The sequence below is a fragment of the Mus musculus genome, chromosome 10 (assembly GCF_000001635.26).
Source record: "Mus musculus strain C57BL/6J chromosome 10, GRCm38.p6 C57BL/6J".
Taxonomy (NCBI): Eukaryota; Metazoa; Chordata; class Mammalia; order Rodentia; family Muridae; genus Mus; species Mus musculus.
Window position 1 is genome coordinate 89,810,083 of NC_000076.6, and position 12,769 is coordinate 89,822,851.

Sequence of the window (12,769 nt, forward strand, 5' to 3'; positions counted from 1 at the left end):
CTCGAACTCAGAAATCCGCCTGCCTCTGCCTCCCAAGTGCTGGGATTAAAGGCGTGCACCACCACTACCCGGCTATGCTGTCACTTCTTATCCTGGGAGGTGGAAGGAAACATAACAAGCAGGGCTCACAGGGGCTCACACAGACTGGTGTGGCCATCGCAGCCTGCATGGGCCTGTCCTAGGCCTGCTGCATACTTGCAGTGGTTGTTTAGTTGGGGTTTTTGTGGGAACCCTAACAGTGGGAGTGGGGGTGTCTTTGACTCTTCCTACTGGTTACCTCACCTAGCCTTGATAGGAGGGGTTGTACCTAGTCTTACTGTATCTTGTTATGGCATGTTCGGTTGATATCCTCAGGATGGCTGACTCTTTTCTGAAGGAGAATGGAGGAGCAGTGGATCTGGGGAGAGGGGAGATGGAGAGGGGACCTGGGAGGAGGAGAAGGATGGGGGCACTGCAGTCAGGATGTATTTGTGAGAGAAGAGTAAGTGAAAATTTGAAAAAAGACTCCAGGCCTTTTTTAGCCTTTGTAACCAAAATACTTTGTCTTGACTGACTGAAAACAGAAGGCGCTGGAGTTTGTCTTTACCGTCTTGCCCCTTCTGATGTGGGGTCTCCTTGTGGGGTCTCCTTGCTGTGCTGTGTACTTGTTTTCTTCTGTTTATTGTGACATTAGTTGGCATAAAATAAAGAAGTAAAATATTCCACTAGTTTCTATTCCTACATAGTTGATATCAGTTTTCTTTTACTAGTATCCTTTTACATTGGATATAGTATAAGACTCTGTTGAAGTTTAAAATTTTATTTTTTTATGTTGGTGTTTATCTCCATTCTCAACCAACTCAAATTCTTTCTTGGAACAAGGTCAACCCATAATTAGATGTAATTATATATGAATTACATATTCTTTACTATAAGTGTTCTTCGGGAATGTTTCAATGTCGTGTCTTCTTTAGACTTTCACATTGTTTAACACCCTAATTTATTGAGGAAGATGAAAAGCCTTTGTAAGACTCACTTCACCACACTTAGCTGTCTTCTTATAGACATGGCCAGGTACTCACGTGAAGTGTGTATCCTATCAGAGTTCATCACGAATATACTCCTATTATGAAAAAGTAGAAAATATAGAAACGTTGCCAGTAGTGTATTTAAAAATTGCAGAGAAAAAGTGAAATTATATTGTTTTTGATATATTTTATTTATAATATAGTCATTTAAATTAGTAAATATTAAAGCTGTTTCATAGATTTCTTTAATATGCAGTATCTTTGATATTTTTTACTATAATACAATGGCATATAATGCCATATATAATGGCAACAATTTTTTTGTTATAATATGTGGCAATGTCCTTTTTTGGTAGTGTTAGTTACAAAATTACATTTTTTTATGTTTGTTTCTCAGGTTCTGACCAGAAAGCTATAATTCATCCTAAATCCTCGCCTGAGATTTCTCTGAGGTTTGAAAGTGGGCCAGGTGCTGTCGTGCACTCTCTGCTTGCAGAAAAAAATGGATTTCTCCAATGCCACATTGAGAACTTTACTACTGAGTTCCTTACCTCTTCCCTTCTGAATATTCAACACTTTCTGGAGGATGAAACTGTTGCAACAGTAATGCCAATGAAAATACAAGTTTCTAACACAAAGATAAACTTGAAAGTATGTTAGCAATTAACTTTTTATAAATGTTCACATTACCTTCTCTGGACTTCGATTTGTGTCTAAATCATGGTATTCCTAAACTGTGTCGTCTGTCAGATTTTATGAAATCGAGTGACTAATATTGACAGTGAATGCTACAGAGATCCTTTTTAGAAAGGGAAAATAGTGCAGACAATTTTTCTGACATACTAACTAAAGGTATTTATATAAATCTATGACATCATGTTCTTTCAAGTTGACTGTTTCAGTATTTTCACTTATTTTTATAAGAGCATGACAGTATTTTCTCTTTACCTGTAGGATGACAGTCCCCGGGGCAGCACGGTGTCCCTGCAGCCGAGCCCTGTGACTGTGCATATTGACCGTCTCGTGGTGGAGAGGAGTGATGATGGCTCTTTCCACATCAGAGGTACCCTGGAAATGACGCCACGGCACAGTCACGTGCTGCTGGGTTTTGTCTCATTGTACTGTATGGGGCTTTTCAGTAGTGACGATTGGGGAATGCTTTTGCCACGTTAGTCTACAGAATCCGTGTAAACCCTGCAGTGATGCAGCAGTAGTAAGCTTCATACCTGTGCTGCAGATGTGTCTGGAATGAAAGGAAGAAAGGTGTTTGTGATTTTGTGTTCTCTCTCTCTCTCTCCCCCCTCTCCTCCCCCCTCCCTCCCTCTCTCTCCCTCTGTCTCTCTCTCTGTCTGTCTGTTTGTGTGTGTGTGTGTGTGTGTCTATACTTCATGCTGCAGTGAGCATGTGAATGTCAGAGGGAAACCTCAGATAGTGGGTCATTCTCACTTTCCATCTTGTTTGCAGCAGAGCCTCTGTCCCTTATCACATTGTACTTCAGGCTGCCTGGCCTGCAAGGCAGGAATTCTCTGTCTTTGCCTTCCACCTCCCATAGGAACACTAGGAGTACACAACTGTTTAGCTGTTAAGAAAAAGAAAGATATGAAATATGCATGGAACTGGATGGAGATAGAAACAAACACCCTGTGTGAGGTAACGGAGGCCCAGGGAGACGAAGCCTGCGTGCATCTTCTGAATGTGGATGCTAGTTTTTATGCCCTGGATGTGAAGGTTTGTTTGAGAATCACACAGAAGTAGGGTAGCTGGTCAGGGACTAAGGGAAGGAGTGGTTCTTCCCAGGCTATGAAGGGATAAAGGAGAACTTAGATGGGAGGGTTAATGGGGATGGGAGGTCAGGCTAGAGGAGGGGTCTGGGGTGGAGATAGCATATACTAAAGGCTTCTTGAAAGTCAGGTGAAGAGTTTACATATAGTCACCATAGGATGAGAAAGACAGTATCCCAGCTAGGCATAATGCGTTACCAAATAAAATCCCCCAAATGGGTTACATCTTGAGTTCTTGGCCAATTGGGTTCCACTGTCCACCTAAATAATACAGCATATTGCCCATACAGTATAACCAACTTGGTTACTTTCCACAATTTGAAGGTTAGATCTGTTGCTGAAGACACTGCATATTTGTGGCATAGACAGTGGAGAATTTGAACTGGTGCTCAACTGTAAGCTTCAGCCCTCCTAGTGGCATCCATAGTGCTGGAGTGCGGGACACATGGCCTGAGTGCTGGACACATGACCTGAGTGCTGGACACATGGCCCGAGTGCTGAACACATGGCCCGAGTGCTGTACACATGACCTGAGTGCTGGACACATGGCCCAAGTGCTGGGCACATGGCCCAAGTGCTGTACACATGGCCCGAGTGCTGGACACATGGCCCAAGTGCTGGACACATGACCTGAGTGCTGGACACATGACCTCCTAGTGGCATCCATAGTGCTGGAGTGCTGGACACATGGCCTGAGTGCTGGACACATGGCCTGAGTGCTGGACACATGACCTCCTAGTGGCATCCATAGTGCTGGAGTGCTGGACACATGGCCTGAGTGCTGGACACATGGCCTGAGTGCTGGACACATGACCTCCTAGTGGCATCCATAGTGCTGGAGTGCTGGACACATGGCCTGAGTGCTGGACACATGGCCTGAGTGCTGGACACATGGCCTGAGTGCTGGATACATGGCCTGAGTGCTGGACACATGACCTCCTAGTGGCATCCATAGTGCTGGAGTGCTGGAGTGCTGGACACATGGCCTGAGTGCTGGACACATGGCCTGAGTGCTGGACACATGACCTCCTAGTGGCATCCATAGTGCTGGAGTGCTGGACACATGGCCTGAGTGCTGGACACATATCCTCCTAGTGGCATCCATAGTGCTGGAGTGCTGGACACATGACCTGAGTGCTGGACACACATCTGTCTCACCCAGCTGCAAACCCTGTGAATTACAATAATGACATTCTCGAAGATATGCCCGTTGTTACAGTAGTAGCATTAATGATATGGCAGTAACCAGCAAATATTTAATTGGATTTAAAGCCTATTGCATGAGATGGAGCCTATACGTGGTACTGTTAATGAGGCGAAGAACCTAAGACCGGAGAGAACATGGGCCTAGGGGTAAACCCACTCCAGCTCTACAGGGCTTAATGTCCTCTTCTGGCTTCCACAGGCACTGTACACACACACAGACACACATGCAGGCAAAACACTCATGTATAAAATAAGAATACAACAAATCTTAAAAACTTATATAGGTTTAAACACAGCCATATCTGATTTTTTATGAAGTCTGCTTTACCTACATTCTTCTGTAATCCAGGCTAGCCTGGGACTTGGAGTCTCCCATCTGCCTCTCTAAGGTTGAGTTACAGACATGCTATGGTTGCACCTGGCTCAAAAGATGTGCTACGATCTTTCTAAATTGAAGTATTCTTTTCTTTTCTCTAAAAATATGTTTGGTGGTTCTGGGGAGATGACTAATTTTGAAAACATTTCAATGGGATTGTTTTCTAAATTTCATTTTAAGACTTTCCATATAGTGATACGTTAATATCGTTTATTTTTTGTTGTTTTTTGTTTGTTTGTTTGTTTTGTTTTGTTTTGGTTTTATAAGACAGGGTTTCTCTGTATAGCCCTGGCTGTTCTGGAACTTACTCTGTAGACCAGGCTGGTCAGAGATCCGCCTGCCTCTGCCTCCCAAGTGCTGGGATTAAAGGCGTGCACCACCATGCCCGGCTTACTATTTGTTTTTAATTCTACACCTTTGCTGAACAGTTACTAGTTCCAATTGTTTGTTTGTTTATTTGTTTGTTTGTTTATTTATTTATTTATTTATTTACTTAGATGTATTTATTTTATGTAAACCAAGGTTTTGTTTTGTTTGCGTGGGCATCTGCACACCAGAAGAGGGCATCAGATCCCATAGACAGTTGTGAGGTACTGTGTGGATTCTGGGGATTGAACTAAGGACCTATGGAGGAGTAACAGTGCTCTTAACTGCTGAGCCTCCTCTCCAGCCGTTCGGTTGTTTTTTCTAACTCCTTCTCTATTCTTGTGATCCTATCACCTGTAAGTGCCTCACTCCTTCCCTTCAGCTGAGGTCTCTTGATTTCCTTTCCCTGCCCAGTTGCAATGGCTTAGACCTTCTAGGGCAGTATTGAGGTTGTGAGAACAGACATCCTTGTCCTTTGGCAAAGAGGAAAAGATACCATTAAGTACACAAGTGTGGGGTGTCACCCCGAGAGAGTGCCCATCCTGTTCCGACTGTCTCTATACTTTCACTATGGTAAGGTGTAGGATTTTTCAAGTGCCTTCTTTTCTTTGTACTATTTTGTTTTTTCCAGGCAGTCTCTATATATCCCTGGCTGTCCTTGAACTCACATGTAGACCAGGCTGTCCTAGAACTCTCAGACACCCACCTTCCCAAGGTGGAGGCAGTCCACCTCTGCCTCCCAAGTGCTGGATAAGGACATGTGCCACCATGCCCAGGCCTTAAGTGCCTTTTCTACAGCTTTGCAGTTAGCCTAAGGTTCTTATTACTTTGTAGATATAGACAATCATTTCACCTTTTTATTTTTTAATGTAAGACATCCTGCATTTCATACTACTTGCCTAGGGGCAGTTTGTATTTTATCTGTTGGTATGTATATTCACTTTACTGATATTTTGTACAGGATGGTTATGTCTCTGTTTGCAAGCATCTTGATGTTATTTTTCAATTTCTTGGCATGGTGTTGTTCTTGTTGTGGGATCTTTTGAAAGAGTAGCTTTTGGTTTTACTGTGTTTGTCTCCCCTATTTCTCTATCACAAACCACTGTCCTCACACTAACAGTTACATTCTCATTTTAAAATTACTTTTTCATAATAGAACTCTGAAGATGTGTCAGGTGACTTGGAATTGTTGTTGTCTGAGCATTTTATTTGTTTGTTCAGATTCTCACCTGTTTAACACTGGGACTGATTTCAAAGACGGTGCCAGCAGTGATTCAGTAGTGCGGACCCGGGGGATGTGTGACGTGAGGATGCACAGCAGTGTCACCCAAGCCACCCAGACGAGCCCAGAGGTTCCTTTGCCTTCACAGTCAGCCAACTTTCTCGACATTACAAGGGAACAGGTAAGGGGAAACTTAGGTTGAATTCTAAAACACTAACAGTTAAAATACCTCTAATGTATGTCAGTAAAGCCTTGCCGTGTGTAAGCCGTAGATGCTAGAGTTATTCATGTGGAGCAAGATAAGAAAACAATTTCTTTCTGTTTTCTTGAAGTTCTCTCAGTGTTTTTGTCCTTCCAGAACCTTACTCATTCTTAAACAATTCCTTAAAAATGTTTACTACAGCTGGGCCGTGGTGGTGCACGCCTTTAGTCCCAGCACTTGGAAGGCAGAGGCAGGCGGATCTTTGAGTTCAAGGCCAGCCTGGTCTACAGAGTGAGTTCCAGGACAGCCAGGGCTACACAGAGAAACCCTGTCTCAAAAAACCACAAAAAAAAAAAAAAGTTTACTATGTTTCGCTTAACATTATCTCGTGTGTTTTCATGTCATTACATTTACTTTAAGCTTACTTTAATGGCTGAATGATGTGATGTGATGTATTAGCATTTCTGACCACTCTGTTTGACATTCCTTTTTTTGTTTGTTTTTTGTTTTTGTTTGTTTGTTTTTCGAGACAGGGTTTCTCTGTATAGCTCTGGCTGTCCTGGAACTCACTTTGTAGACCAGGCTGGCCTCGAACTCAGAAATCTGCCTGCCTCTGCCTCCCAAGTGCTGGGACTGCACTGGCCCTGTTTGACATTTTTTAACATTCAAGTTGCTTCTGATTATTTGAAATTATAGATAAAAAACATTCTGCCGAGTTTTAATTCTCTGTGGTAGGGTGGTAGAAGGAACTCATTGATCTGTTGAGGGGTTTGCTAGATGACACCTCTGACCGGGTACAGAGACTGAACACTCTAATTGATCTCTGTAAACACAGACTGTCCTTAGTTTTATTGTATCCTCATATGCAGTAGCTCTGAGACGGCAAAACACCTGCAATAAGTCTTAGAAAGTTTTGACCGTCTGGGTTTTTTTTTGTTTATTTGTTTGTTTTTTGGTTTTTTGTTTTGTTTTGTTTTTTTGTTTTCCGAGACAGGGTTTCTCTGTATATCCCTGGCTGTCCTGGAACTCACTTTGTAGACCAGGCTGGCCTCGAACTCAGAAATCTGCTTGCCTCTGCCTCCCGAGTGCTAGGATTAAAGGCGTGCGCCACCACGCCCAGCTAGTTTTGACCGTCTGAAAGAAAATGCCCATTGGAGTATTCACAGCGTGAGTCTAAAGACGAGGAGAGGGTTGTTCTGGGCCAGGCTGTCTCTTGTCTATGAGCTAGTTGTATCATGGGACTAGTGAAAGTCACCTAAGAGAGTGACTTAGGTAAAAGAGAAAGTGGGAAACCGTGAGATCTAATAAAATTTGAAAACTGAAGGGGTCCCAGGAGGGGTGAAAAAGGAGTGGGTGGGGAGGTGGCAAATTGAAAGAACTGGCTGGTATAGGCAAAAAGATGGAGGCTTATGACAGAGAAGGAAGGTCAGCGCATCTGAAGACACAGAGGCCCCAGTGTAGTACGGTGACACAGTATCACTTTAAATTTGGAACTGAGAAGTTAATTAGTATTTTCAATTACTGGGTCAAAATGTAGGAACACGGTTACTTGCATAGTAATTGCTTCCCAGTTTTCAGCTCAACTGGACCCTCACCAGCACTGGGTGGTTTACCATCCCAAGTGATGCTACATAAAATAGTTGCATTTTTGGGAAGTGATTAAAACCTCTTGTTTTACAAATGTCATTTCAGCTCATGGAGGAAAACGAATGTCTCAGGCAGAGACTAGCTCAAGCTAAAATGGAGCTCGCGGAGGCTCACTCGGCCAGAGATGAGCTTCTCCATCAAATGAAGAGGATGGGCCTGTAGCTGCCGTGGCCGTGAGAACCGGGGCTAGAGCGCTGGAGAAGGACGGCTAGGTTTAACAGAAGGATGTAACCAGTTAGTGGGAAGTTTTCCTTTACATGAAATAAAGCGAGTGGTGAAGTGGCGGCTGTTCCAAACCCTGTGGAGGAAACCTTGGGCGCAAGCGGTACAGTCATCTGGGTGGCCCCGTGAAGGCTGCGCACACTGTAACACAGTTACATGCCTAATGAGAAATGTCAGTTCCTAACTTCAGTGTCTCATCAAAAGCATTTTTTACAAGAAAAACGAAGACCTGTTGTGCTCATGCAGATTGCTGAATTTATTTCTCTGTTAATAATTTACTATTATTTACAAAAAAAAAAAAAAAAAGATACTTTTAGGGCTAATGTAAAAGAAAAGTAGGCTTACATTTTAGATGTTATTAAAATTATGTACTTAATCTATAATTATTTAATTGTTGTAAAAAGTCCAATCAGATTAATAAATTATATAATTACTGAGTTTACAAATGGAAAACTCTTGACCCTACCGAACTTGTGAAGCAACTTGAAAATGTGAAAGGAAAGTCACCTTAAGTGATGGGGAGGCTTCAGTGAGGCACTCGTGTAAAATCAAAGCACAAATACAGGGCACTGGGCAAGTGACTTAAAGCATTCCTGTACATTCCATTAAATGTGTGTCATTAGAAGTAAAAAGGCAAGTTATCTTGCGATATTTGGCGGTATTTGTAACTATAAAAATTTTAATTAATACTATTTTAATAATTCTTTATCTTTCCTCTTTAAGGAGAATGTTTTCAGAGAATTTGTTTTTCACACATGCAGAACAATTTCATACCATTCCTGTAGCATCATATTACACATGTGTTTGCTCATATGAATATATAAAGCCAGTTTTGATTAGATTTCTGTGATGTATGTCTGTGTGTGTATATATGTGTGTGTGCACACACATACACACACAGTCTTATATATGAGTCATTGGTAAATTTTGAAATCTATTTTCTATGGGATAAGGTTGAAAACACCATGAGAGAATCTTAATTATGAAATAAAGTACATGAGTATTTTAAGAAACAGGTTTTTGAAGACAGTATATTTCTGATAGAATTAAAGTAAGTGGTGTCTATTTTAAACTTCACATTCCTCAATAGAACTATATCCAGATAGGCCATGAGACAGCTGGACTGTTCTTTCTTTAAGGTACTTGGGAACCCTGGCCCTTGCTATGACACTCATGGTGCTTTGCATGTTGGCCGGAATTACAGCCATCCCTGTATCTGAGGACTTGGCAGAAATCACATCCTTCATTACATCACACGTTGGAGTGATTTAAATTTTATTGTGAACAGTATTTGCCTTCCTTCTCCTCACATCATTCTTTTCGGGTGACATCATTTGATAAAAACAGGCACTGTTTGGGAGCCAACATACAGCCAAGAACAAATTAAATCGTTACTATATTACCTCAGAGTATTTACAACACCATGTGAAAACTTTGTTACTCTAAGCTGTATGTAGCCTTAGATGAAGTATGGAGGTCTAATTAGAGTTTCAGAATGCACACCTTGCTAACCTTTGATGTCTGGTATGGATTCAGCAAGAGCAGTCTCACAGAGGAGGACGGATGGGACATGAACTTCTGAGCTGACGCTGTTTCTCAGGACTGACCTGTTCTACATAAACATACAAGTTTTCTATGGAACAATGTTAAACTGTTTAATGTTACTAGACACTGAATGTTTTCTTTATTCCTTTAAGATGTATTTGGCCTTCCCATGAAATCGTATAAACAACAGAGATGATAATATGCTGAGCATTCAATATACTTTGTCCGATTGGTTTTTCCTTTTTCTTTTTTCTTCATAAAAGTGCTGTTTTGATAGTGGTTTACGATTAAGGAAACATCTCCCAAAATATTGCCGTGTACCCCCACAAACACAGGAGGTGGGTGTGATTGGGGTGCTAGAAATTTGAGAGGAAAGAGACCTTTGATGCTCAAAATAAGTTGGCTAGAGCCACAATTAGTGATGTGGCTTTGATTTAAAGTGCATGATTATAGGTTTTATCTCAGCACGGTCATCCGTTTGCAGACTTTGTCAAGGCAGTGGTAAAGGGACGAGTCACTGTCTTACCTGTTTTTCTTTAAAGAGGACTTTTAATTTTTAAAGATTTCATTTTTACTTTTGATTGTGTATATGTGAGGGTGGGTTTGTGCATATGAGTATAGTGCCTGTGGAAGCCAGAAGGGGCTGGAGTTAGCAGGAAATTGTCAGCTTCCTGACAAGGGCACTGGGAATTGAATCTTCTGGAAGAGCAGTACACACTCCCCACTGACTCAGCTCATGTGTGTGTACGCGTGTGTGTGTATTGATGGAGGTGTCATTGTGTATTATACACACTAATTGAAAGATACTGGGACAGTTTTTGTTTCATTAAATTAATCTCATACTATTTAGTAGAATAAGAAAAAAAAAGAAATAAACCTACAGTAAACATAGCACGATTTTTTTAACTTTTTTTTCTTTTTTAATATTTTTATTAGATATTTTCCTCATTTACATTTCCAATGCTATCCCAAAAGTCCCCCATACCCTCCCCACCCCCTCCCACTTTTTGGCCCTGGCGTTCCCCTGTACGGGGGCATATAAAATTTGCATGGCCAATGGGCCTCTCTTTCCAGTGATGGCCGACTAGGCCATCTTTTGATACATATGCAGCTAGAGACAAGAGCTCCGGGGTACTGGTTAGTTCATATTGTTGTTCCACCTATAGGGTTGCAGTTCCCTTTAGCTCCTTGGGTACTTTCTCTAGCTCCTCCATTGGGGTTCCTGTGATCCATCCAATAGCTGACTGTGAGCATTCACTTCTGTGTTTGCTAGGCCCCGGCATAGTCTCACAAGAGACAGCTATATCAGGGTCCTTTCAGCAAAATCTTGCTAGTGTATGCAATGGTGTCATCGTTTGGAGGCTGATTATGGGATGGATCCCTGGATATGGCCGTCTCTAGATGGTCCATCCTTTTGTCTCAGCTCCAAACTTTGTCTCTGTAACTCCTTCCATGGGTGTTTTGTTCCCAATTCTAAGAAGGGGCAAAGTGTCCACACTTTGGTCTTCGTTCTTCTTGAGTTTCATGTGTTTTGCAAATTGTATCTTATATCTTGGGTATTCTAAGCTTCTGGGCTAGTATCCACTTATCAGTGAGAACATATCATTTGAGTTCTTTTGTGATTGGGTTACCTCACTCAGGATGATGCCCTCCAGGTCCAACCATTTGCCTAGGAAATTCATAAAAAATATGGAATGCTTCACGAATTTGCGTGTCATCCTTGCGTAGGGGCCATGCTAATCTTCTCTGTATTGTTCCAATTTTAGTATATGTGCTGCCGAAGCGAGCACCATAGCACGATTTTTAACATTACTATTAATTGGAAATAAAGTTGTCATATATTGAATTTTATTTTGGGTAAATCTCTAGTAGATATATATGAATGGTCAGAAGTGGAAAGTGGTAGTTATTTTTTGTTTTTGTTTGGGGAACTTTTAGAAATTTAAACTGATAAGTTAAAAGTCATGTGCGTTTATATATACGTGTGTCTATGTATATATGTGTGTGTGTGTGTATATATACACATATATATGTATACATATATATACATACAAACATTATGGAATAGTTAAGGTATTTAACATATATATTATATCATGTACATTGTGTGGTTTAAAATACAATCCCTGAAATACATAAAATCTATTCTCTCACTAGCTAACAGTATATAGCATAAGTTGTAGTTATCATGATATAGATTTCTTGAATTTATTTCTCCTACTGGAAATTTATTCCTATCAATAGACATCTGCCCACTTCCTCAGCCACCCTAACGTCTAGTGCCTGGTTTCAGGAGTGTGCCTCTTCTACGGTGAGTATAGCTCGTGCAGTATGTGTCTGTGTGTCTGCTTTACTTCCCTTTGCATTGTGTCCTCCAGACTCAGCCAGGTTGGCATCAATGACGGGACTTTTTTCCAAGTACCGAATGTGTTTCTGTTGTGTGTAAATCACATTCTCCATTTATTAGTGGCCCCTTAGGAAAGTCTCTGTGGTGGGCATAGCATTGCCTTTCTCTGAGGACACTGATTTGCTGTTCTTTGGCTGTCTATCCGGGTGGGAGGTCACTGGTTGTTGTGTTTTACTTTGTACTGTTTTTCATAATAGCCATACTAATCTGTATTTTTACCAACAAACAGTACACATGGGTTTACTTCTCTCCACGTCCTCACCAAAGCTTGTTATTGTTTGGCTTCTGTCTTAGTTGGGGTTTTACTGCTGTGAAGAGACACCATGACCAAGGTAACTCTTATAAAGATAACATTTAATTGGGGCTGGCTTACAGGTTCAGAGGTTCAGTCCATTGTCATCAAGGCAGGAGCATGGCAGCATCCAGGCAGGTAAGGTGCAGAAGGAGCTGAGAGTTCTTCATCTTCATCTGAAGGCTGCTAGGAAACTGACTACCAGGCAGCTAGGATGAGGGTCTTAAAGCTCACGGCCACAGTGACACATCTACTCCAACAAGGTCACACCTCTAAATAGTGCCACTCCCTGGGCTATGCATACTCAAACTACCACATCTTCTTTATTAGAATTTGTGGGCTCTCCCATGATTAGGGATTCTGAGCATTTCTCATGTCCTCTGTAATATTTGCTGTTTGTCAGAACTATCTCTCTAGGCCACGTGAGTACTTTGAAAAAGGCTCTTTCCTGTTACTGAGCTGTTTGGATTCTTTACATATGTCCTGGCTGTGTATC

At 41.6% G+C, this 12,769-nt stretch overlaps 1 protein-coding gene, 1 long non-coding RNA gene and 1 other non-coding gene across 11 annotated transcripts in view; 2 read left to right on the forward strand and 1 right to left on the reverse strand.

Moving 5' to 3' along the window:
• Uhrf1bp1l (UHRF1 (ICBP90) binding protein 1-like) overlaps positions 1-9,809 on the forward strand; it is a 74,924-nt gene extending 65,115 nt beyond the window's left edge. For 8 of the 9 annotated variants that reach the window (XR_003948815.1, XM_017314128.2, XM_030245340.1 and 5 more), the window contains 4 exons: positions 1,405-1,658; positions 1,962-2,070; positions 5,958-6,139; positions 7,853-9,809. Coding sequence is in view for 8 of the 9 variants with exons in the window: in XM_017314128.2 (XP_017169617.1) it covers positions 1,405-1,658; positions 1,962-2,070; positions 5,958-6,139; positions 7,853-7,969 (662 nt within the window). In the remaining variant the exon portion in view is untranslated. The remainder of the gene's footprint in view (positions 1-1,404; positions 1,659-1,961; positions 2,071-5,957; positions 6,140-7,852) is intronic. The other variant, NM_029166.2, reaches the window with a different exon arrangement.
• On the forward strand, positions 2,077-3,811 carry Gm31090. Its single transcript, XR_871946.1, has 2 exons — positions 2,077-2,735; positions 3,113-3,811. It is a non-coding gene; the product is annotated as a predicted gene, 31090 (long non-coding RNA).
• A 1,448-nt stretch (positions 9,810-11,257) lies between the features above and the next one.
• Positions 11,258-11,364, reverse strand: Gm26180. Its single transcript, XR_003949143.1, has one exon. It is a non-coding gene; the product is annotated as a U6 spliceosomal RNA (small nuclear RNA).
• Positions 11,365-12,769: the final 1,405 nt, after the last annotated feature.